General features: G+C 54.7%; 2 protein-coding genes across 2 annotated transcripts; both read left to right on the forward strand.

Annotated features, from left to right (window-relative positions):
* Positions 1–10,223: 10,223 nt before the first annotated feature.
* On the forward strand, positions 10,224–16,499 carry CCN5 (cellular communication network factor 5). Its single transcript, XM_052788971.1, has 5 exons — positions 10,224–10,378; positions 12,815–13,031; positions 13,634–13,885; positions 14,087–14,280; positions 14,794–16,499. Exons 1-5 carry the CDS (start codon positions 10,319–10,321, stop codon positions 14,815–14,817), a joined length of 747 nt encoding a protein of 248 aa, XP_052644931.1. The 5' UTR covers positions 10,224–10,318; the 3' UTR covers positions 14,818–16,499.
* Positions 16,500–20,481: 3,982 nt separating this feature from the next.
* LOC128141656 (P2Y purinoceptor 1-like) lies at positions 20,482–22,090 on the forward strand. The gene has a single exon (XM_052786718.1). It carries the CDS (start codon positions 20,482–20,484, stop codon positions 21,535–21,537), a length of 1,056 nt encoding a protein of 351 aa, XP_052642678.1. The 3' UTR covers positions 21,538–22,090.
* Positions 22,091–25,423: the final 3,333 nt, after the last annotated feature.

Raw genomic sequence — 25,423 nt, forward strand, 5'->3', positions numbered from 1 at the left:
CAGCACACGGTTCCACTGCAGGACAGAGCCTGCGGGGATGGCTGCCCAAGGTGGGGAGCTCACAGCCTCAAGCTCCCCACGCTGCACAGGGGGGGCATGGCCCCGCTTGGGGAAGCTGGAGCTGAGGCCAAACCCATCTGGCTTTGCTTTGCATGCTGCTGAGATCTTTTTTTGTTGCGTTTATTTTCACGCAGATCCCCAAAATGCAGAGACAGGCGGGAAAGCAAGAGCTGAAAGCAAACAGGAAAAAGGCAGGTTCCCTTGATTTCTATTTTTAACACTACAAACAACATTAGTGTCATTATATTTAGAAAAAAAATTCTGAACGTTTCCTGCCTCCCCTTTCAATACCTTCAGCTATTTCCTTGCAGACGTTTCCAGAGGCCAGGGCTCAGAGGCAGGAGGAGAGAGGCTGGGCTCTCACCCCGCAGACTGGCCCAGGGAGGGGAAGGTCCTGGGAGAGGAAAGCCGGCTCGCAGCAGGTGGCCGTGGCCCTGCATGGGGACAGGGAGGACAACCAGGCTGTGGAGGACATGGCCAGGTCCAGGCAGAAGCTTCGTATCACCACAGAACCTTCAAGCTGTCTCTCCATGAGTTGTAGCACCTTTGGTGCCATCAAAGGTGGCATAAGGGTGAGTGTAATGCAGGGCAAGGCACAGCGGCACCGTCACAGCACAGGTTTAGGGCGAGAGGCTGTGGCAGCCGTGGCTGGACGCACGGCTCTGCCCCACTGCAGGGAGCCTGGGCTGAGCAGAGCATCCCTGGGCCAAGCGGCTGGAGAAGGGGGCTGGTCTGCAGCAGAGGTTGCACCACCGGTCTCCTCTCATGCCAGGCACTACCTCTGTGATGGGGATCACAGGCAGGACTGGTGAACAGTGGCAGCAGCAAAGTGAGATCTCAAAACCAGGGTTGCATGTAGAGGGTGGCTGCTGTCCCTTGGAGCCAGAGCCTCTGCACTTGTCACTTCTCCAGTCACATGTACCAGGCTGGCTCGGCTTTGCCTGCTCAGCTTGGAGGATCTTCCCCTTTGCTTTGACAGCTCTCGGCTCATTGCCTCGCACTCAAGGACTGCGGTTTGTAAAGCGTTTGTGTTTAATTTTCATACAGGCGATCCAGAGCATGTTTTCTGGATGGCAGGCCAGCAGAGTGGCTTCGCCTGCGCAGGCGGCAGACCACATCTCAGCAGGACTGGGGGATGTAAAGAAAACCGGCATTTGAATGCGGTCAGCTTCTGGCAGTGGAAAGTGCAGCCAACTGCTGGGGAAACGGCTCTCCTAACCCCAACCACACTGTGCTAGATGTGGTTTCCAGCAAAATCACAGCACGGGGAGACCAGGATTTCTCCATGTGGCCTGGGGAGCTCCCTGCCTCAGCAAGGAGACAGAGATAATGTCAGAAATGCAGCATGGACAGCATGCAGGGCAGCCAAGAGCACCTCAAAACATCCCTTCCAGCCTGGGCCATTAGTGAGGGCTGAAGAGCAGCCTGGCTGCCCCACACACACACTGCTCTCCACGCTCGAAGTTGCTGCCTTGGCAGTATCTGTAAATGTTGTCCTTTATTGGGCTCAGCCAGAGCAGGGAGAGCAGATGTCTGTCCTGGCCCACAGTGCCAGGGCTTCTGGGCTGTGTTTCCCTTCCTGAAGTTTGATGCATGAGAGGAGCTGCCTTGTGAGGTGCTTCTCTGGGGCTCTGGCTGACTCCAAACCAGAGAGGGAAGCCTGGCCAGGAGCAGCTCCTGGGACAAGCCGAGCTGCAGTCAGGCTGCCATCGCCAGCCCTGGGCAACCAGGCGCAGACAGTGCCATCGGTCAAACACTCCCTTTCTACGTTTCCCTCCCCAAAGCACTGCAGCAGGTGGAAACCCAACCCCAAAGGGTCTTGATTTGAGGACTACATGAAGGATAGCCTGCAGTTCCCAGTACAGCCCAGCCCATCCCAGTTCCCACTGTGGCTGAGGGCAGGAGGCAGTCCCGCTGCAGCTCCACCATGAGCCACTGGGCTTTTTCCTGGGCTAGAGGTGATGGCCGGGGCTGGGAGCCTTACTCTGGTGACCCCCGGCAGGAGCTCCTGCTATTTTTTGCCTGGGACTGCAGGGATCTGGGCTGCTGTCAAGGCACACATGGTTTTCACAGTACCGTCCTGCCTGCCCCGCTGAGATGTCTCTGTAGACGGTCCTGGAGGTCTGCGGCCAGCTCGGTGGGGCAGCAATGCTCGGCGGGCTCCTCTCACCCCAGATTGTCCAAGCTCTCAAAGGGAACTCACCAGCAGGCTCCTTGGAGGAGCTGTTTCCGGTGGTGCGGTCAGAGCCAGGGAGGTGCTGATCTCTGCCAGAAAAAGAACTGAACCAGTTATGCAAGCAGAAAAGGCAATCCATGGTGAAGGGGCCCAGCCCAGAACGAGCAGATGCTAATCCAGAACCTGACACATCCCAGTGAGTCATGAGTCACGGACAGGCTTTTTTTTTTTTTTCTTCCCCCTTTTTTAAGAATATCATCAAAAAACTACAGTCAGAACAGAAAAAACTTCCAGAACAGTCTCCCTTCCCATGGCTGGGAGGGCTGCGGGTGCAGGGACCCCACGCAGGCAAGGTTTGCACAGCTGAAAGCCAGCAGAGTCCCATTAAATAAGAATCGGGGAGTTTTCCTGCAACTGCTAATCAAGCATCTTGTGAGAGTGAGGTGGGGTGGCTGCAGTGCAACAGCATCAGGTGGTGGCTGTAACCTGCAGCCTCACTCTGCCAGGTAAAGATGGAGCTGTCACCACAGAGGATGGAGACATCACCTTGTTTGATGGGCAGCAGCAGCACAGAGCCTGCAGACCAGCTCAAGCAGGAAGGTGAAGCACTCACCACTCCATCTTCTCCTGCCCTGTGGTGCCAGGGCACATGTAGCTCCCAGCCCAGGGGCTCCATTCATCTTCTTTTCCTATTTCTGCCTCTCTGCCATTGTGGTTTCTGGGGATGCTCTCCTGAGAAGAAGCCTGGGTGGTGGGAGACTTTCGTGGTGGGGTTTTCCAGTTTCCCTGGGGAACAGTGGGACAAAAATTAGATTGTGACAGCCCTTCTCCTTCCCTTTCCTCACCATGTCAGGGAAACTACCAGTTCATGGGAGACCCCCATGCCACAGGACACGGTCCCCCAGCCTCTGTTTGCTTTCTCAGGAGGATGTTCCTGCCACCTCCCGATGGCCGCAGGCACCAGCTTCGCAGGGACTTGCTGCAGGGGATCTCCCAGGCTGTGCTTCCTTCTCCTGATCGGCTTTTGTGGGTGCAGTTCCCCGAGACACAGCCATGCCCTTGAGGAGGAAGCATCTCTCCCGTGCAGATTGACAGCACGCTTGACACAGCTCGGGCTCAGCCAGCATGAGGTCTGAGGACACCGTCCCCTCCAGCTCTGTCCCTGTGGTCCTGCAGGTCTCCAGCCCTCCCCCCCACCAGTGCCCACGCAGAGCCCCTGCCCAGGCTGCGCTGGATGCCAGCCCACCAAAACCTCCCCACGCTGTGGGGGCCAGCATAAGCCAGCCTGGCTGTAAAGGGCCGCTCTTGACTTGCTTTGAGGTCAGAGCACAAAAGAAGCCCAGCCAAGCAGGCTGGTTGCATTTCATTAGACTCGGGACCTGCATGAGGCAGCCACCTCCCTGTTCCTTCATGGGGGATTCTCGTTAGGGGCCACTGGTTTGCAATTAGCAAGTCGCAGCTCTCCCAGCTCCCACGGCAGCAGGTCACCCTGCCCCGTGGGCAGCCTGACAGCCAGGCGAGAGCGTGCCCAGCCAAACACCTTTTACAAATCATTCTGCATAGTTCGCATTCTCGGCTGGTTTATGAGCGTTTTAGCTCCTCATATTGATCAGGGCCGGAGCCGAAGTAATTACGTTCATCAGAAATAATTTCCCCTGATTTTGAGTCATATTTGAGCTGGTGCCCACCTCCTCCCCTCACCCCTCAACACAGGCAGCTCTCTTTGCTCGCTGGTACATACTTTCCAGGCGACATCGTTGCTTTCATAACCATAGTGAGACCAAGAGGTTTGTTTTTCTCAACTGGATCCCACACACACACTAACGGTTTCAGTCGTGTCTTTATTGACTTGGCTGGGGATGTGGACAAGAGGAGGTGGTTTATGTGAAGTGCATGCTTGGAAGATGTCTCCAGATGTCTCTGGCATCGGGAGGGGGCATAGGGGAGGGCTGGGGGCCTGGGACCCCTCTGCACATGGAGGCATCACTGGCCTCAGCCTTTCTAGTCTTCCTCAGGAGATGGAGAGCAAGCCCAGCCCTTGCTTTATTCCCTGGGGTGGAGGTAGGAAGCAGGACTCACCCCCAAAGCCTTTGGCACAAGCCCTGGGGAGTAGCACCAGGTTGCCTTGCCAACTGCTTTTGGGTGGTGCCCAGTCATTTGGTTTTTTTAAGTGCTGGGTGTGAACGAAGAACTGGTGCAAAACAGGTGAACTGGCAGTTCTTCAGTCCTCTCCAGACGAGTTGACCACACTGAGCCCTGCTAATGTGCCCAATGTCTAAGCTGAAAGCCCCTTCCCTGCACAAGCCAGACTCCTTCCAGTCAAGAAGGATGCTAAGAAGTGCCTGCTGTACAAGGTCTTTGGGAAGGTCCCAGCAACAACCCAGAGTTTGCAAGGAAGCTGTGCAGAGCATCCACTGGAGATATGCCAGCTGAGGAGGGTTATCTTTGCCCCGGGTCACTGTCCCTCCTCAGCACCATCCTGTCCCAACACCATCACCCTCCCTTCCCTGCACACAGTCCCAGCATCCTGGATCCACCAGTGCCCTGAGCTGCTCCGGCTTGCAGTGCTCCTGCTGATGGTGAGCCAAGGCAGCCTTGGAGATGGGAAGGGCTGTGACATTTGGGAACAGACACAACCTGTGTCACCCAAACCTCTTCCAGCACCAGCTGCTTTCCAGGCACAACACTAGCTGCTGCATGGGTGCAGCACTTGCATCCTCAAAGGCCTTCCCAGAGTCACAGAAAACAGAGCTGGAAGGAAACACAGACATCACCTAACCTCTCCCACTCTAAAGCAGCAGAGCTGGCTGCAATTACAAGGTGAGTTTGGCGAGACCTAAAAGCATCACTGGCTGTGCCTTAGTGCACGCCTCAATTTGCAGCCTATTTGATGCTGCAAGGGACATGGCAGCTGCTTGAGAACATATAGCACACTTGAGCAAGACAAGAACTGAAGGAAAAACACTGTCTATTTTAGCCTGAAACCACAAGAAAAACAGAGATAGTCAAAAAGAATGAGCAATTTGATCAGGAAACATGAGTTAGCCACGCAGCTCCATGGAAAATACCAAGGGCCTGTCAGTAACCACACAAGGTCAGGATCTGGGGTTTGTATCTTGTCTGAAAGGCAAAACTTCTAGCGAGATTTTTTAAAAGATGTTTATGTTTGGTGATGTTTGATACCAAAAATAAACTCTCAGAGGATCATAATGTTTGATATGTGATGATTTCTGATGCTGTTTTCCAAATAATAACGGAAAGACTCATCTGGCTGCAGTTCCCAGGTTTTGTTTTACAAAAGTCTTATTCTTTGGGTTATCTGAATGTTTAACTTAGGGGGACAATTATGAATTGCTCTCGTCTGGACTGCAGCAAAAAAAAAATCACACAGAATTACTACCCAGGGTTTGATACATCTATTAAGAAAAAGCATTGTCCTTTCACAACAGCTGATACAAGGCTGGGCTGTAATAATGAGAAGCCTGTCAGTCTGAACGATTCGATTTCGCTATAGTTTTGGCTAAGCAAGCCCTCTCTTAATTGTGATAGTCCGTTTGCTCCCTGTGTAATCGCTCAGCTCCTTCCTCTTGGCAATGTCAGACTTCGAGACCAGAACCAGCACTGAGTCCCATTTATCAGTGCTTCTTTCTAATGAAACCTACTTAAAAATGCCTGGAAAATGGTGAAGGATCAAGTGTCCCCACCACTATGCACCACTCCCCATCCGAAAGACCCTTCCTCCTTTGGAGAGGGCAATGCCCGGCTGTTGCTCACTCTCTCGCCGGCCTCGCCACAGGGGCTGGGAGCTTGGAGGGGTCAGCTCGTCCCAGATGAAGCCGAGGTTTTCTGATGTAGTTGCCTGACCATCAGAAACTGGACGGCAGCCCTGAATTCTTTTCTCACAAGTCACTTGGACAGGCACCAGATGGTAAATACTTTCAGTCTCTCCTAGCCTGGGTCTGGGGTGGAAGCAGTGACCTCAAGGTAAAAGATCGCCTGGCCCATCCCTTGTCCCTTGGGGTGGCCGGTACCCCCAACCTGGCTCCGCTCTCCAGTTACGGTGTGAGAACCAGAGGGAATAAAAATGGCCAGACAGGGATGGAAATGGCCATCGCCACCTCTGTCAGCTCTTAATGTTTGAAACTGGAGCTGGATTCATTCTGGGTAGGAAACAACTTTCCCATCCTGCCAAAAATGAAGGTATTTCAAAGTTTCCCAAAGCCGGGGTGTTTCCAGAAGTCTCATGAAAAACAGCCAGCAGCCACCCCAAAGTGTCCAACAGCTGAGGGAGACCTGACACGTCTCCTTTTCGGCTCAGGGCTCTTGGCTTTTCCAAGCTGGGTGTCTGTCCAGCTTTCCCACCAGTGCTGTCCACCCTCCATGGACAGCCCTGCTCCCCGGCAGTGGGGATTTGAGCCAGGAGTGCCCAGAAGCAAAGGGAACGTCCTCCCCACCAGGGTATGGAGCTGGGCTCACCCTAGACCCATGATTTCACTGTTGATATGAAGAGGAACAGACCCAGCAAGGACCCAGAACAGCCTAGGTGCTCCCCAGCAGAGATGAACATCCAGACCCTGGTCTGACTTCAGCCAGCTCGAGGGAGGGCGTTTAACATACAGCATAGAGTAAAGAAGGGGAGAGTCTCACGCAAAGGAAAGGGATGGAGGGAGATATGGTCTATATCCATCGCAGATGGATGCAATTTCAGCTGAGCAGGGTGCCCAAATGAGAGCTTTGCAGTGTTATTCACGATGGCATGTTAAATGGCACAGACATGAAAAAAACCCAGCTGTCTAAAATGTAAATTCACTGGGTCAGTTCCTTCATTTCTATAGAAACAGCGGAGCTTGCCAGCGGCTAACTCAAAGGAGATGTATTCAGATCCCTGTATCAACTATTTTCTTGCACAACTGACCACAAAAAAAAAAAAATTACAACCCCCCCAAAATCCTGACAATAATACCATGGAAACTGTGGAGCAAAACATATGGACTTAATTACTAGCTATGAAATCACACATATGGTACAGAACACATATGGGGTACGTGCTCCAGAGGGGAAGGGTTATAACTGAATATTTATAAAATGAACTGCTAATGTGCTCTTCTCGTGTGGCTTCACAAATCAAAACCTGTGCAAGGGCTGTATGACTTTGCCAGGCTCTGCCTGCAACCCCTGTACCGCCGGCATGGCGACCTGGGCAGGCACATGGGACCCGGGGAGCCGGGAGAAGAGAAGATCAAGCCCATGTCACTCATGGAAAAGCCTCCTCAGGAAGGCAGAGTCACAGTACATTTTGTGGGTACCCCTCCAGTCAGCTCCTCTGGGCACCCCCAAAACCCAGCGAGGTACCTCCAGGGATTGCCAATGCCATCTGAAGTGTGGGCAGCTGGCCAGGCGTGGGGTGGTGGGTTTGGGCCCTGTCTGGCTGCCTGACTCAGTGCTGCAGCTCTCTGTTGCTCCCTGAGCTCTGCTGGCTTCCTGGTGATGTCATACCATCACAGCGATGTCACCTTACTGTAGCAACATCATAGCGATGTCAGGTGGGGGAAGGGGAATCAATGTCCCCTCTGTCCCAAGCTGAGGGAGAGGGTAAAGAAGGGGTGTCCACCCCAAAGAGCCGAACCTGTACGCAGGAGAGGGCAGGCGGGGGGGACGATAATTGCCAGTGGGCTCCCATGGGCAGCCCTGAGCCCCAGCCCCCGGGGCGGTGGCCCGCTGCCCCCCGAGGCCTCATGCATGGGGCTGTTGGCTGCTCCCAGAGCTGCTCACTTAGGGCAATGAGAGGTTTTTATTTCCCTTACCAACACTGTCACCTGATTTCCAACTGGGAAATGAAGTCATGCCCATTAATGAGGAGTTCCTAATAAACACAAGCCTGGAATAATTAACTGAACTCCCCGTTCCCCTGCGGCAAGGCTGGATCAGTGCTTTGGCTGCTCTGAAGCCATTGCTGATAGAGGCACCGCAGCTGTCTCCGGGATGTCTGGCTGAGCTGCGGCATCTGAAATGCGGCAGCCGGAGGGACGGCACCGGCTCCGGGGAGCAGAGGAGAAAGTGGCAGCCTGAGATGTGGCTCCAGCCTTCGGTATTGAACCTTCTGGCTTGTGAGCACCTGTCAGTAGGGCCTGAACCCTCCTGCTAGCAAGGACAGAGCAATGCACAGTCCTCACGCCTCCCCTGCGATGGGCAGGGTTGCCAGTGCAGATCCCTGGACCTCTGGGTACAGCTTGGGTGATACAGAGAGCTGGGGCTCCAACACGACAACCGGAGACTCCAGCGCTGGGATAAGTGACAGCAGCCTTTGGAAGATGGCCTGGTATTTTCACAAGCAGCCATGACCTTGTTAACAGACTGATTGCAGCTAACGAAGCAAAACCAAAGCAGAGAATCAGGGTGGTAATGGGAGAGCTCTGACTGCGTGCTCCTCCCTGGCAGGCTCTGCCCTCCCTGCTCCGTGCCCTGGCTTCCAGGCTATGGTGAGATGAGGTTGGGATTGCTGCTCAGGTGACCGAGGACCCGTTTTGCAAAAGCAAAAGCAAAAGAAGGGAAAAAAGGGTGGAGGGAGGGATGTGTCATCAATCCTAGTTGCATAATGTCCGTTCTCTGCTTATACGGTACCCAGCCCCTCCTGCATGTTTGCCAACATATATCCTAACATACGATATATAGCAGCAGTTCTCATTGCGCCCGCAAGATACGGAGAGTCTGTGCGCAGCCACCAGGAACCATCCCTTGGGCCAGGGCGAGAGCCATGCTCCTGGCCCCCAGACCATGTCCTGCAGGCAAGGGGAGTGCAGGAGAGAAGCTGGGGAGAGCTGCAGGGCATCCCGCACCCTTATGTGAGCTTGGGCCTTTCCTTCGAGCTCTGGACTCACAAATTCCCCTTCTTACATCTTGTGATAAGGTCTGGGGGATGGGAACATGGAGAAGGGGCTCAGTTTCCTGAAGGTTTTGAGATGTTTAGTTTTTGTTTCCAAAGAGCTAGCCTTGACTGCCCAGACACAGCGGCCGTGAGGAAAGCTTGCAAAGGGCAGACTGAAAAGCAGTAAAGCATCGGGAGGTAGAACCTGAGCACCCGCTCCTGTTTCCTGAAACTGGATTTTAAATTCTCATGATTGCTAAAGCCAGTCATAATTTTTCAGGAGTTGAATTGGAGTTTACAAGGCTTGAAATCAGCAGTGCTTCTGCAAGGACCAGACTGCAGCCCTCTCTGCACCACGTACCTGGGGCAATGCAACACAATGTGCATCCAGCCCCAGCAGCCTCCCTGGACAGCCGCAGCCCCACACAGGATGGGGATGCTGTAGCAGCACCACCCCAAAAGCAAATCCCTTCCCTCTCTTGCTGTGCCAGAGAAACAGAGAGGGAAGCACCGCTCTACTGCCTGGAGAGCTTGCCTAGCAAACTGCTGCAACCTCAGTTGCTGGCAATCAAAAGCAAGTCACACACTGTCCCCAGCAGTTGAGGGACAGTATCCTGCCCTTGACTTCAGGGCTCTGAAGCATGGACAACTCACCCCTCTCCCACAGTGCCATGCACTGTGCTCAGCTTAAAATATAGGGGTGGGTCCCCGGCTCCTGCTCAGTCGTGGCAATGTCCCAAAGCAGATGGTGGCGGGGACAGCCCCCCAAACCCTTCAAAACCCAGGGGGAAGATACCGGCTCTGTCTGGGCAGACCCTGATCAGTAGGAAGAGGCATGGCCCTTCCCTCCCGGTCGTGGCTAGCAGCAGGGAGCCAGTTAACCCCACCAGCCTGGCTCCCCAGCCCAGCCCCTCTCCCGTGCTTCCCTGGGAGAGGGTCCATTCCCTTCGCTCGCTGTCTCAGTGGACAGCACGTTCTCACCTTGAGGGGAGTGGAAATGGCAGCTGGAATGCGGGCTGGAAAAAAAAAGAAAAAAAAAAAAATCTTGAGGCTTGTCCAAACCTACTCATGTTTATATTGGAGCCTGTGAGTGACATCAGAGCAGGGAGAGTATAAACACCAGCAGGACCTACTCGAGGCTTTAAAACCTGCGAACACGCCACTGCCTCCAAACTGCCTGGGGGGTGATGTGCTGAAGTGGCGGAGGGGAGAGCAGCATGAGGCTCCAGCTGGAGAAGCAGCTCCTCTTCCTCTCCCTCCTCTGCATCCTCTCCAAGGTAAGGGAGACGGGGCCCTGGGGCAGCTTTAGCCTTACTCGAGGAAGCACCCGGTTCTTGCAAAGTGAGATGCAGGGAGGACTGGGGTCTTACAATGAGCCCAGTGGCTGAGGCTGGCTGGCAGACAGACTGTATTTAGGCAGTCCCATGGGGCAGAGCTATGCTTGGGAGAGACATTTGCAATTAAGCAGCAGGGTCTTAACGTCCATGGGCCAAAGGCATCCATTGTGCAAGTCCACAGAGCATGCAGGAATGACAGCAATGCGCTCTGTTTGCTCGCCCCATCCCTGCAGCTCTCCCGGGGCTCTGGTATGCGTCCCTGCAAGTGAGCAAGCGAGCAGCAGCTCAGCGTTAGCGGCTCCTGCAGACTCCTTGGTCCCTGCCCAGGCTCCTGAGGCAGGGGGCCAAGCAGTGAGCACCAGCCTCAGCATTACTCAGCTCTCCCCCCCTCCCCAGGATGCTCATGCAAAGCCAATGCCTCCGACGGGATTTGGGTTGTTGCAGTGATTTTTTTTTTTTTTTTCTCTTGGACTCTGCATGAAAATAGTTGCCTGTGCAGAAAACAGGAAAGTTTTGAAAAGTTTGGGGTATCTCAGCTCCAAGTTCTAATTGCTGCTTAAATCCCAAAGCAGACCTTCTGCAAGCAGGGATATCATGGCAGTGTCGTGCCTATTTAACTCCTTTCCCAGACAGTTAAGATCTCTGATAGAAGCCACATTGTCATCTAAATACAAGTTAATTACAAGGAGCAGGGGGAAATGGATTAATGGAGTTGGCTTGGCTAATCTTTCTAAAACATTGATTTGTAATAGCAACCTCCTGAAAGATGAAAAATGCCCTTGGCTGCCTGGGTAAGCTGTGACGTAGAAATGACTCCTGCCACAGGCGCTCATGAGTGCCTGGAGAATCACCAAGGGCCCTCGTGCCTCAGCCCAAATCTGGCCACCACAGGCAGTCCTTCGGTCCCTGCTGCAAGTCTCTCTGCTTTCTGCCACACTAATACTGCTGCTCATTGATAAAACTAGAACAAGACACAGATTGCCCAGCCCATTTCAGGTATATTTTATCTCCAGTACCTGGCACTGACATTTCTACAGCCCCATAAAAAACATCTGAACTGCTGCAAATGGGGAACAGATAGCACACCAGTACCTCCCTTCTCTGTCTCACTGGTCATGTCAGACCTGATGCTACTGGGAGAAACTAAAAGAGAAAGAAAAATGGTATCTAAAATCCACATGGTCCAGCTGAACCCATTGATCTCTTGGCAGTCTCAGCAGACAGACCAGTATCTGGACCAGCACAAGGATGAAATTTTTGGTTGCGTGTTTGCTGAACTGCTGCCTATGCTGCATGTGCTGGCCGTGCAGCAACCAGAGCGTGCATGGTGCTGAGCAGCAGGGCTGCCAGAGGGTGGCTCAGAGCTGTTGCATGGGGCTCACACCTGCTGCCAGGCCAGTACTGGCGAAGAATTAACTTCCAAACTGCAGAGCCAACTCACTTGGCTTCAGGCTCCATATGCAACAGCCCTGTCAGATACGACATGACGGAAGCATGAGCGCTGCCTGCAAAAGCTGTTTGTGCCAGGGTAATCGTGCAAGCAGAATGAGCCATGGATATAAACACCTACCCGCTCAGGTGAACTCCTGCAGGCACATCCCTGGCAAACCATCAGCTGAGCAGGCAAAAAAATGCGGTGCGCAGCCCTCCCGAAGCGATTACTCAGTCTAGCTAGGAGGGGAAGTGTAGCTCGCAGTCCTCAAAAACATGCCTACCTCAGGGCTCCTCGCCCAGTGGGCCAGGCCAGGCAGAGGATGCTGCAGCCAGGGACAGGCAGAGGAGGCAGCCGGACCAGGAAAGAAAGCAGTGAAGTTCGCTTGGCTTCAGTTCCCCCGCTGCTGATGCAATGCCCTGTCTCCTGGCACGAATGAGAGCTGTTAAGACTGTTCGGAGCGAGGTGTTGTGCCCTCACCATGGGCATTCAGCCCCTGCAAAGCCACATCTCCAGCTGGGCACAACCTGCTGCCTCGGTGGCAGGCTGCTTTCCCTCCCTGCCACTGGGCTGCTTAGGGCAGTGTGCGGCTGCCTCCGGGGCTGCCAGCCCCATTAAATGATCACCACTACATGGGATGTTCACCTTGTAGCTCCATCTTCCTCCTGCATATTCAGAGCAGTGGTGCATTTAAGTCCCCACCCTGCAGAGTGCTGAGCATCCCTGATTCTCCCTGGTTTTCCATAGGTGCCCATCACGCTGTGCCCTAAGGGGACAGTAGCTTTCCAGGCTGCTTCGCCATATTCCCATGGATTCGCAGAGCCTCCCTCCACCAAAAGTCTGCCTCCATGATTGAGAGAAGGTTACCTGGCTGTCCCAGTGAAATAGCAGCCGTTAGCCAAAAAACAACGTGTATGGAATCAGCGATGGCTTTGCCTCTGCAGGTGTGTGCCCAGCTGTGCCGGAGACCATGCTACTGCCCCTGGGTGCCACCCCGCTGCCCCCGCGGGTCCCCCCTGGTCCTGGATGGCTGTGGCTGCTGTAAGATCTGCGCCCGGCGCCTGGGAGAGCCCTGCGACTTCCTCCACGTCTGTGACCAGAGCCAGGGCCTCGTCTGCGACCACAGCGTGGCGCCTGCGGGGACAGGAGCCACCTGCAACTGTGAGCACAGGGGTGCCTGCTCCCCCCGGGGATGGCCCCGTGCCCCCAGCCCAGCACACACCCCAGCTCCAGCCAGGGCCCTGACCAGCGCCCGACATCCCACAGCACTTTCAGGGAAGCAATTAAGGTTCCGAAAGCGGCTTTATTGAGGCTGTACTGCAGCTCCAGCCAGCTCTTGTGCCATTTACCGGCTGGGGATTCAGGGTGGTTTGAGCGGGCATGGACACAGGGCTCCCAGGGATGCTGCAGTCAGCCTGCCGGGGCTGGAGCCTGGGGGTCCTGCAGAGAATTCTCAGGAAAACTTTTCCAAGCCTGAAAACCCTGAAAGGCGGGTTCAGAGCCAAAGGGCAGCGGGTTTCTCAACAACGGGTGGGCTGCTGCTTTGAAAAATCAAGAGAGATGAGAGGAGGTAGGGAAGGGAAAGAGGTTGGGCAATGCACACTCTACTGCAAACCCATGTCTGCCCCATGCACCTCTCAGTCACTTCTGTTGCCCCCCTGTTCAGTCGCTTCATGCCAGCCCCATGGTTTCCCCCAGCAGTCCCCTCTGCCATCCACATCTCTCTGTCACTTTGTCTCTAACGGGCTTCCCTTCGCTTGCAGTTGAAGAGAGCGAGGAGGGCTGTGAGGTGAATGGCCGGGTCTATCGAGACGGGGAGGTTTTCCAGCCCAGTTGCAAACTCCAGTGCCGCTGCCTGGATGGGGGCTTCACCTGCGTCCCGCTCTGCCAGGAGGACGTCCGGCTGCCCACCCCGGACTGCCCCTACCCACGGCGCGTCGAGGTCCCGGGGAAGTGCTGCCCCGAGTGGATCTGCGAAGCCCGGGACCAGCACCTCCTCCGGGATGCTGGGGCAGGTAAGATGCAGGACATACCAGTGAGGGGATGCCCACACAGGTTTCTAGGGATGGTCCCTTCACCCCAGACCGTGAACATCAACAGGAGACACCTCACTGCACATTTTTCTGCCATGCAGGGCTATGCCCGCAGCACCCACCAGGCATGCTGTACAGAACCTGGCTCCAACCACCCTTTTTCCCCCATCTCTTTTCATCCAGCCCCGGGGGCGGCGTCCCCACTGCTGCCGTACCCCTGCCAGGAGTGGGCCACGGAGTGGAGTGCCTGCTCGGCCACCTGTGGCATGGGCTTTTCTACCCGCATCTCCAACCAGAACCGCTACTGCAGGCTGGAGACTCAGAGGCGGCTCTGCATGGCCAGACCCTGCCCAGCTCTGCCGGCAGCATCCCCAGCGGTAAGTGAGGGCGACAGGTTTGACTGAGAAAGGGAAATGCTAGCCAACATAAGCCGTGGGACCCCTGATTACCTGTGGGCACCCCATCACCCGTCCTCAGCTGACCGTGCCTCAGGGAGAGATAAACGATCTCCTGAAACTTTGCTTGGAAAACAGCTGATGGCAGGTGCAGACTTGAATTTTGGGGTCTCTGGATGTCTGAATCCAAGAGCACTGGGGGTCCCACATAATCGTGAGCCACACAGGTGAGCTTGACCTGCCCCTATGGCCAGAGATGCATTTGCAGCTCCTGCCTGGTTCCCTAGGTACACCTGAGAGGCAGGGCTCTGCCATCCCTTTAATTAGCCTGGCACAGCCCCAGCGCAGACACAGTACAAAACTGCCTTGCTCACATGCAGCCGGTGCTTTCTGGGGTCAGGCATCTGCACTGCCACATGCCCGTGCTCCCTAGACATGGATGACACACCACCACCCCGCTCCATCTCCCCATCACTCACCACTCTGCCTTTCCAGAGGGGAAAAGGAGGTCGTCTGTAGCTGTGCCCATCCCGGTCACATTCCGGAGCCAACGCCTCATCCCGGCAAAGAGTCTGGCACAAGCCCACGGCACTGTGGTTTCGGTGGAGACTGAGGATGTGTCCCTTGGGAAACTGGGGAAGAACTGATGGATTTTGGCTGCAAAGGAGGGTGGAAAGAGAGAACAAGATCCCCATGTCACCCAGCACCTGCCCCCTCTGTGTACCCTGCTGCCCCAGGCAGGGTTACCGGGCAGCATCCCTGAGTTTCTTAGGCTGAATGAAATGGGGAAACCCTGCCCCTAGCGTGAACCCACCCAAGAAACGAGGAATTGGTCCTTTCCTGGATCAGTGGGGCTTTTGGAGAGGTGGTGCTGCTCCTCCACCACATCACACATGCAGCTCTGCTCAGCGGGGAATGCGAGAGATACTGTCTCCAGCACCTGGAAGCCCAAATCCCTGGGGGGAACCTTCATACCCTGGCTCCCCGGAGAAGGAGCAGGTACATTGGGCTGCACACCACAAGTCATCGCCACACCAGGCTGAGCAGCTCAACCGTGCATGAGCTCGGCCATCCCACGATATCCACCCTGCAACCCAGCAGCCGCCTTCCTGGGCATGGGCAGAGGCATCCTCCTGATGGCAGCTCTAATTCACCTTCCCCGCAACTCTCCAGAATAAACACGAACCTTCCTGCTCCGCCTGGCCTCCTCCTCTCCAAAGCGCTGGCGGTTTGGCAGGGCTTCAGCGAGTGAGGAGCTCAGACGCAGGAGACACAGCTCCGCAGCACCAGACATACCGCCTGCCATCCAAGCACATACCCCGTGAGCCAAGGCCAAAAGAAAAGCAAGAAAAAGAGAAAACAAATCACAAAGATGAGTCGGGGCCGTCTCCCGATGGGCTGGAGCTGCTCCAGCTATGCAAGAGTCGGCGCAGGAGAGCTGCTTGGCAGCTCTGCCTTTACTTTCTCACAGAGATACTCCTTCTGCGTGACTGAAAAATGAAACCCAAATGCCCTCTAACGGCCTCGCACAAGCGTGCAGAGGGAACGCGCTTCCCACGGCGGGGTGAGAAGGGCAACTGGAAAGGATCAGCGGTTTAGGTGACATGTCCAGGCAAGATATGGACAGTTTAGATGTGTATTGGTGGAACTGAGAATAAAGATGTGCTCGTCTAGGTGTGGAGCTTGTCTGGGCCTGTCTGTGCGGTGTGAGCCTGGCTCCGGTGAGCCCTTGGGAGCCCTGCTGCTCACAGCCAGCTCAGCTGCTATAGGAAAGGCCTAACCCAGGATGGGGCAGCTTGGAGGCACCTCAATTCAGGCTGCTTAGAATAAGAAAAAAAAAAAAAAATCAGTGACTCAAAGCACTGAAAACATCATTACAGTATGTTATATCCTGGATTAAATTCTGTCCCTTTGCTTTTATCCACCCATGAGCTCCACCTGCTCTGCTGATGGGACCAGCCCTGGCCATAGCGGTGCCTGGGTCTCCACTTGCTGCCGGGATGCGTGGGAGAGCACGGCATGGTGCAGGCTGCGTTACTGCTGGGTCTGCAGCCCCAGGCACAGCCCAGGCCACGCTTCTTCTCAGCCTCCCTAAAACCAAAGCCCAAATTCTCCCCCTGTTAACTCATCCCTCCTCCCACCAGCCCCACACCTCCTCTGGTCACCCCAGACCAGGATTTCCCCGGCATCATGCCACCTTCATAGAATCATAGAATCATTTAGGTTGGAAAAGACCTTCAAGATCATCGAGTCCAACCATCATCCATGCCCACCAAACCATGTTACGGAGTACCCCGTCTATGTGCTTTTTGAATACCTCCAGGGACGGTGACTCAACCACTTCCCTGGGCAGCCTATCATCACCAGTTGTCTGTCCTCCCGACCCAGGCCAATGCGATACTGGGGCAGATTTGGGGGTGCAGGGGCAAAAGGCTGAATGCAGAGGGAGCTTCCCTCTCCTGCCCAGCGAAAAGCCTCCCTACAAGCAGCAGGAAAGGCAGCCAGGCCAAGGCAGCCGCTCGCCCACTCCCCTGGCCCCTGCAGTTGCTGAAAATAAAGTCAAGGATGCTTTTCAGTCATCTGTTGGGGGGAAAAAGAAAATAAAATAAATCTCACTGCTCATGCAGTAAAACATTGCTTACAAAGAGAATTATTTACTGTGATCATCTGGTGTTCTGCCCGAATACAAATCATTAATTCAGTTTGATACAGGGCACGCGGTGAACCTCTGGCAGGCAGCAAATCGCAGAATGAACGTGGCCCGGTCTGCAGCTTTTGTTGACTTTTTTCACCTCTGCAATAGCTGTGCCAAAAAAGCGGTAACGCAAGGCTCATGTAGACTTTAAAGCCACAATATTCTTCGACTGACATGGATAAGACATGTTCTGTGCACTGCAAATCCTGTTTTTTAAGCCACTTCTTGTTTGAGCATGTTGGGACACGGCCACCAAGGCTGGGTAGGCTGCCAGCAGGGAGTGATGCCAGGGCTCTCACCCCCTCCCAAATCCTCCCCAGCCACATCTGGGTGATGGTAGAAATCAAAAGGTCACTTTTTAAGCAGCAACCTGCAATTCTCATCTCAAACAGAAATGACTCACGCACCTCTGCTATAATTTTCTTCTTTTTTCTGCAAATTGTCATTTCTCCCTGATTCACTGAGCAGAAAACATCTAAATAATGAATTAATGAATCCAAATAAATCAGAGTTATTTTTCCCTAAGAATACAGGGAAATCAACTCTTGCAATTTGATTGCCAGTCTCACAATATTTGCTGTTCCCTCTAAAGCCCTGCTACCCTGGAAACGTGGTTATTTGAGGATCATGTTTATTACAGCCTCTGACACAGCAGGTCCTGGGCTTTGCCTGCTCTTGTGGGGCAGCAGATAAATACTCTGCTATCCACAGATGATTATCGTCACCTGTAAAGATAAAAAACCCCAAAACAGACGACAACTCACCCCTGTCCTCAAGGCACACTGCCACATCTGCACACATAAATGGCATGTGATTTGACAACCATATTCCCGAACCAGTGGTGAGTAACAGATCACAGCTCATTTCAGCACAAGCACATGCAGGAGCAGAAGGAGAAACTGTGCGGTAACGCATGAGTAAACAATGTGCATCAGAATTTTTTTCCAAGCCATTCTTGTGACTGATGATTTTTAAAAGCATGGAGTTGGCTGAGAAAGGGCTGGATGAGCCCCTCGTTAAAGCTAAACATTTTCAGGTACCTCCCTGAGCACAAGACTGCAGTGCTCAATAAAAAAAAAGTGGATTGAGGCCCTTTTTTTGCTGTTGGTGAAGAGACTTGAATTGGTTGCCTGAAAGCCCATCACTCGGGTTACGTGTTTGCTTCCTGCAGCAGCTATCCCAGCCCTCTGCTCTCACACTGCCCTGGACGCGTTGGCATCAGCAGCGCTGATGTGCTGGAGCTGGGCACTGGAGGGAAGCATCCCGATATGGGATGCTCGGGCAGAGCTGGGCGGTAGCACCTCTACTGCGAGTGAAATCACGGGTCAAGTGAACACCTTAAACACACACAAGGCAGGTACAAGAGAGGAGCCAACAGGTCCAGGGAGCAGGAGACGTGGAGGGCATGGGGCTGCAGCCAGGCATGGGCAGTGCTCCCTGTCCCCTGCCCTCCTCCTTTCTTCCCATGGCACGCGGCACCCAGCCCCAAGCCTTCATTTTGGGGACAGAGAAAGTTTTACCTACGCGGCTGAGAGCAGTCTGTGACCCTTCCCGTGATTACAGCAGTCCTCCCAGCCAGCTGCTGTCTCTGCCTCAGTTTCCCCAGTGCTCTGGGACAAAGGGGACCACTCCCACTTTGTTCCTCTCATCTCGCTGCACTTCCACACCTCCACAAAGCTGCTCTGCAAGTGCCACCCCAACCCCAGGCTGCAGGAGCAGCTGAAGTGCATGGAGGCAAAGGGGGCAGGAGCAGGACAGGACAGAGGGCTGCTTTCCTGAGGGGTGAACCCCCACGGACCCCCTCCTCTGCTGCTGCTACTCCAGGGGCACAGACCCACCAAAGCCTCTGCAAACCTCAGAACAGCTATATTCTCACCCCATGGAAACATCTTTTAAGCTTCACCTCTCCAGGCACACCTGTAGTGGCTAGCTTTTATCACATAGGCAGGAAATAACATACAGCCTTTCCTCTTGTTTATCTGCTCCAGCAAGCACTTTTTGGACTCCACACACTGATACTCACAACAAGCAGCTACCACCACTCCATGTCTTGGGCTTCCCTATGCTGGCCCTGACCTGCCATGCCTCAGCCCTGTCCAGCAGAGATGTTCAGCTGCTCCCAAGGAGGGAAGGGCAGACAGGATGGCTTGGCAGGACTCACACCCCTCCTTCCCCACTGGCAGGTGAGATATCAGCCTCTTCCCACCCCCTTGCCCCAGGTTAAATTCCAGGAAAGCAGGTGGCCTTGGCCCTTCCTGGGCCCAGCCCTTCACCTGAAGTTGTTTTGCCAAGGTCATTTCCCTGTGGCTTGCCAGGGTAAACCTTCTCCCTTCTGGTCGCTGCCCTGTTTACTCCTGTGCCCGGAGATAAAGTTATTTCTGACCTCGTTTATGTGGCAGCAGCTACTCAGCAACGCAAACAGGGGCTGGCTTTCCTTGAGGCTCCTCTCTGGGGTTGCTGGTTTTAGATCTTGCCCCAACCTCACCGTATCTGGGTGTCTTCTGTGTGACATCCCCTGCGACAGGGAAGGCAGGAGAGGAAGGTCGCAGCCTGTCTCGCGTTTCCTCCCCGCATGGGTCAAAACCGCTCAAAGGAAGGGGGGGGAGAGGATTTTTGTATTTGGGGAGGGTTATAGAAGTAGGCAGCCAGAGCAGGTCATTGCTGCGTGCTGCAGGGAAGGTGCAGGGAGCGGGCCTTACTGCGGCTTATGCCGCGGGCAGGCAGCCCAGCACACCTGTGCCTGCTGGCACTGCCTGCGGCACGGGCTGCCTGCTGGAGCGGGGCTGGCAGCACGAGCCCCGTGGAAAGCTGCCGGTCTCTGCCTTACCCCACTCCTGGTGTTTCTGGATGGACAGCCCGGCCTGAGCAGTGAGGCCAGGAGAAAGGCTGTCAGGATGGGAAGTGAGGGGCGGCTCATGGGGTGCAGGCTTCCAGCCCCTGGTCTGGAGGGATGGGGGGTTTCTCCTCACCCTGACTGGGACAGAACAGAAGCAGGCTGAAAGCTCCGGCCCTGTCATCAGGCATCTCCCACCCGCTCTGAGGCAGAGACCCTCTCCCGCCTCCCTGCTCCCTTCCTCCCGCTCCCTCCAGGCACGCACGGCGTCCGAAATAGCCGGCAGCCTGCGCATCCCCGGCGCCCAGCTCAAAATATCTCAAGTGGGCTGGCAGCAGGCGCCGAGGGAGCAGCGGGAGCCGCCGGACACCGAGGCTCTTCGCCGAGGCGGCCCTCGCCACATCCTCCCCACGCGCTGCGGGAGACCCCCACGCCCCAAACCCCAGGGACAAGGAGGCGAGGGCGGCCACAGCCTGCGCCGGCGACCGCGGTGCTGCCAGGACCAGCACTGGGCTCTGCGCTGCCGGTGCCGCCCCGCCCCTGCCACGGGCGACGGGCACCGCTTCACCGGGCACCGGCACCTCCGAGCGCCGCCGCGACTGGCACCGCCCCGGCAGCAGTCACCCCACCGCGGGCAGGGCAGCCGCGGCGCCCGATGGCTGTGGAGGCTCTCACCCCGTGGCCCGGCAATGGCAGCGGGGCCCTGTGCCCCGTGGACACCGCCTTTGCCCAGCGCTTCTTGCCCACCGTCTATCTGGCAGTGATCCCCCTGGGGCTGGCGGGGAACGGGCTGGGGCTGTGGCACCTCTGCACCGGGCCCCGGCGCGGCGCCCGCCATCCCCTGGGCCTGCTGGTGGGCAACCTGGGCCTGGCCGACCTGCTGTACGTCAGCACGCTGCCCTTCCTCGTCAGCTACTACCTGCGGGGCAGAGTGTGGCTCTTCGGGCAGGGCTGGTGCCGGATCACCCGGGGCCTCTTCCACCTCAACCTCTACGCCAGCATCGGCTTCCTCACCTGCATCAGCGTCCACCGCTACCTGGGCATCGTGCACCCGCTGAAGGCACGGGGCAGGTGCCAGGGGGCCACCTCTTCGGCGTGGCTCAGCACGATGGTCTGGGTGTGGGTCATCGCGCAGGTAGCTCCCGATTTCGCCTTCAGCAAGATGGATGACATGGGGACGCGGTGCCACGACACGACGAGGCACGAGAACCTGGGCGTTTACTTGCCGTACACCGCAGCCATCACCGTCACTGGGTTTGTCATCCCGTTCCTCATCATCATCGGATGCTACTGCCACGTGGTGGTGGTGCTCTGCAGGAACGACACCGTGGACCCCAGCCTCAGGAGAAGAAGCATCAGACTGGTGATTCTCGTGATGGTCCTATTCTCCATCTGCTTCCTCCCCTACCATATCTTCAGAAACCTCAACTTGTTGTCTCGAGGCTGGCAGCTGCAAGGATCCTGCACACAGGCTTTAAAGAACATCTACATTTCCTACCAGGTGACCCGGGGCCTGGCCAGCTTCAACAGCGCCCTCAACCCCCTGCTCTACGTGATGACCAGCGAAGACTGCATGTCACGTATGAGGACCATCTACCAAAGAGCCAGCCAGTCCCTGGGGCCCACCTTCAGGAGGAAAACCTCTTGCCAGACAGATGAGAAGAAGATGAGCATCATTCTTTGTGAGGAGGAGGCTTCTGATGAGCTCTGAGGTACCCAGCACCCCCTCCGAAAGATGCACCACTTCAGTTTGCACTTGGCCCCTTCTTGGGAGCAGCCCCCCTACCTTGATGCCTGTTTTGTAGAGAGATGGTGACTGCAGCTTCACTGGCTCCAATGTCACACAAGGGATAAACAAGACTGCCAGCATCAGAGAGCAAACTGGGACTAGGTTTTAGAGCAAAGCTACTCAACCCAACAATTTTGCCTGCAGTACGCCTGGAGATGGAAAAAGATGAACGTTGTATTTACTCCAGTCCCGAAGCATTTCTCAGTCCAGCCTCCAGTGCAGCAGTCCGAGCTGGTTAACATCCCCCTGGCGCCCCAGCCGCTCATCGAGCTCTTCAGTGAATGAGGGATGGGGGTGAATGATGCCATGTTCCCCCCGCTGCATCTCCTCTCTCCCACTGGACATGGGTTTGAGACAGGATTCCCTCCTTCACCTAAGGAGAAGGCACTGGTAATTATAGACCTGCATCGCAGGACAGCTGAGTGGGTAAATTTTTGCAGGGGGGGAAGTCCTTTGGAATAGAAATACTCATAAAAATATCAGGTTTTAAATATATGACTAAGCTGTGCCAGTTCCTGGGTTAGTTGTTCCTGGGTGACTGAGCTGCTTCAGGATCTGTGTTATCCTCTACTGCCCACCTCCTTCGCAGAAGAAAAAAGAATTTTAGCATTACTCACTCTCTTTTGGAAGAGCATATAGCAGACAACAGCAAATTGGCATTTTAAAGTTTCTGGAGGCTGTTGGTTTGGGGTTTTTTTGCAAGGTGAAAGACCGCAGTAGCCTGAACCGCTGCTTTCAGCAGGCAAATCCCAGGAGAGTTTCAAAATCTTCAGGTGGGTGGTTGCATTTTACTCTTGCATCCAGCCTTGCAAGGGGATTAGATATGTCTATTAAAAATTAGAGATGCAAAAAAAAAGAAAGCAACGCTGGTTTGAAGGCTTGTGAAGGCAAGATTCGATGGTGAGGGCAGTCCGTCTGTTGTTGCCAGGGGGATCTCTGTTTCGGGGGGGAGCAGAGGCTCCCGAGCGGCATTTTGGTTTTTGCTCTTGGTGTTCCCCACCATGAACAGCTGGAACATTTCAGTCCTTCTGAAAGGAACAATGTGATTTGCAACAGCAGGTCTTGCAGCTCAACTGAAGGAAGCAGACTGTGAGTTAAAATCAGCCCATTCTGGGAAAGTCCCGACCCATGGACGCTGCGCTCTTTGGATCAAAGCCCAATATTTATCACGGTCATTCTCGCACGGACCCATCTTTGCTGCTGCGTGGAGGCAGCCGCGGATGACTTTCACATGGAGTCAATGTCTAAAGTGCAAATAAACACCTAATGCTTTCAGTCATGAGTCGTCTGGCTTCTTTTAAAGCTTTATGGGAACACAGAAGCCAGCTGGCCTGCGGGCTGGAGCAGGGGCCTGCCTGCTGCAGGGAGCAGTGACGACTTTCCCAGGGCTCTGCAGATGGGGAGCTGCCGGGAGCGCTGCCTGTCTGCGTGGCGAGTGCTGGGCCAGGCGCGCACTGAGGTAGGTCCCCAGAGTCTGTTCAGCACCAGGCAGGGATCCAGCAAAGCCCTGAAACTTTCAGCTCCCACCTCACCCAGAGGAAACCAAAAGGCAAAGCTTAAATTCCCAAATGAGATGTTCTTCTGTCTCTGCAGTAGGGAAGACCTTTGGGACATGAGGAGCAGGTCTGGCTTCTGCTGCTTGCACAAGCTCCCTGGATCTGGGCTTCTCCAGAGCACTGCACTCTTCTCCTTTCCTGAAAAAATACTCATGCCTCCAAAAGCAGTCCAGCTCTTTGGTGTTCACACATGGATCCCATCCAAGATTTTACAGCTCCCCACAGAACTGGCCTCGGCTCCCCACAACCCATGGGAGCTGCAGCACCCCATCACTGCACCCACTTTGTGCATGATGGATTGAAATAAAGCATCACTGCATCCCAGGGAGGGAGCACTGCACAGGAGGTGCCAACGAACTCTGCTCTCACCCCCTGCATCGCTGTGCCCAACTCTGTCTTCTCCAGTACCCCCTCATGTCACTGTTAATGATGATTTAAGGACCTGTATCCTGAGAAGCATCTCTAAGCCCCAGGGACAGTTGCAGCCATAAATCTGCTCATTTTTCTGTGTCCTGCATCTGCCAAACCAGCAAAAGCCATTAAGGATCTGTGTGTTGGGCTGAAGCCCCAGAGATATTGTTTTGTTGGTGGTGGTTTTAATCTCCTGCTTTGCAGCCCCCTTAATTCTCAGACAATGTTGCTTCCCCTTGTGAACTACAGAAATGAGCTCCTTCCCTTTATTAGCTGTATGTGTAATTAAGGACCAACCACTGGCACATGAGCCTGCATGGCCAGCTTTTGCAGCTGGTGATGGAGCAGCAAAGCAGCCCTCCTTCCTCCAGTTCTTGCTGTCAAGGGAGGCTCCTTCCCTCACAAAGAGCAGCCGCTGCTCTCTCTGGGACACTGCAGGTGCATGGTGACCACTGGGCACCCGCTCGAAACACATGGGCATCACTGACCCCTCAAAACTTCCCCAGTGTTCTTTATCCCCTGAGAGCAGAGGGGTGGGATTGTCCCTGGAGCAACCAGCATGGGCAGCTCTTGCTCTGTGCCCGGCCCCGTTCATGGCACACGGAGGCGAGGACATAGTGCGTGTTTCAGCAGTGGGTGAGGGCCAGGGAAACTGGGGAGTTGCCATATTCCTCCTTCCCCTTGTCCCAGCAGCTCTGCCAGCCATTGATCGGGCCATGCACAAGCATTTGCTTCAAGCAGGAGGGAGTCAGTGCCCACTGGAGTTGCTGTGCCATGGTTGCATCCTGAACCAGGCATCAGCCTCGGTTCCTGGCTGGCACAAGTGCAGGGAGAAGACCTGAGCAGAAGACCTGCGGCAGCACCCACCCGCTCAGGAGCTGGCTTTGAGTGAGGTCCTTTCCCCTCTGCTGCAGAGACCTTCCAGCGCTGTCAGGTTCCTTTACAGGAGCTGCACATCCTTATGGGGTGAGATGGCTCTGCAAGAAGAAATAAATTAATTTCACTTCCTTTGGGCTCCTGGCTTAAGATGATCTGAATGTTCCCCTTTCCCTCCCTTGACTCTGTTGCTGGACTTGAAGATGCCTAAAATCAGGCAAGAGAGTTCCCACCTGTACCATCTGCTTTTCCCACAGACTCTCTGGCACAGCGAAGTGGAGCAATGAACTTGTCTGCAAATCTGACCCAAACAGATTTTTAACTGCCTTACCCAGATTAGACCCAACCAACAAACCAAACATGGTGGGAACTCTCCTGCTGACATTAATGGGATTGGGATCAAGCCTGGAAATTTGGCAGCATTTCTTGCTTCATTAAATAAACTCCTCTTGGTTGAGGATTTGTTGCAAACACAGTCAAGATTTGTTACGTTAAAGAGAATTTTTGAGCTGACAGCCCCAGGAAGCCATTCCAGCAGAATTAACAGGCACATGTACAGATGCACAGATGTACAACCACTTTCTTTCCGTAAAATGCAAAACTGTTTTTCTTGGCATGCAGAACACTCTCCAAGGAGAAAATATCGCTATCAGCAGCAGTTAAATGCATAGGACTCAACTCTGGTTAATTCTTTATTTCACTTTGCACAGATTTATAAAAAGAGACTAAACACATCGTGTTTCCAGGGTCTTTGTGTTTCCAGAGGCACCCAGCAAAGCGAGGGGGTGAGAGGCTCCTGTGTGTAAGTGGTGGGTAGCGGGAGTGAGCAGTGAGTGCTGCAGGAGCCGCAGAGACTCCTTGAGTTCAGCAAAATGATGGCCAGGCCTTGTTTAACAGCTGCTGGCTGCAGAGCTACAAGATGTTAGCCTGCTGGAGTAGGAGGATTTGCCCCCACCGGTGAATAC

This window comes from Harpia harpyja, chromosome 1 (genome assembly GCF_026419915.1).
Source record: "Harpia harpyja isolate bHarHar1 chromosome 1, bHarHar1 primary haplotype, whole genome shotgun sequence".
Lineage (NCBI taxonomy): Eukaryota > Metazoa > Chordata > Aves > Accipitriformes > Accipitridae > Harpia > Harpia harpyja.

Excerpts from the sequence above, each read along its gene's own strand:
- LOC128141656 (XM_052786718.1), top strand. The coding sequence starts at position 20,482 with ATGGCTGTGGAGGCTCTCACCCCGTGGCCCGGCAATGGCAGCGGGGCC.
- CCN5 (XM_052788971.1), top strand. The coding sequence starts at position 10,319 with ATGAGGCTCCAGCTGGAGAAGCAGCTCCTCTTCCTCTCCCTCCTCTGC. Across the intron at positions 10,379-12,814 it reads TCCTCTGCATCCTCTCCAAG|GTGTGTGCCCAGCTGTGCCG; the intron begins GTAAGGGAGACG and ends TTGCCTCTGCAG. Across the intron at positions 13,032-13,633 it reads GACAGGAGCCACCTGCAACT|TTGAAGAGAGCGAGGAGGGC; the intron begins GTGAGCACAGGG and ends CTTCGCTTGCAG.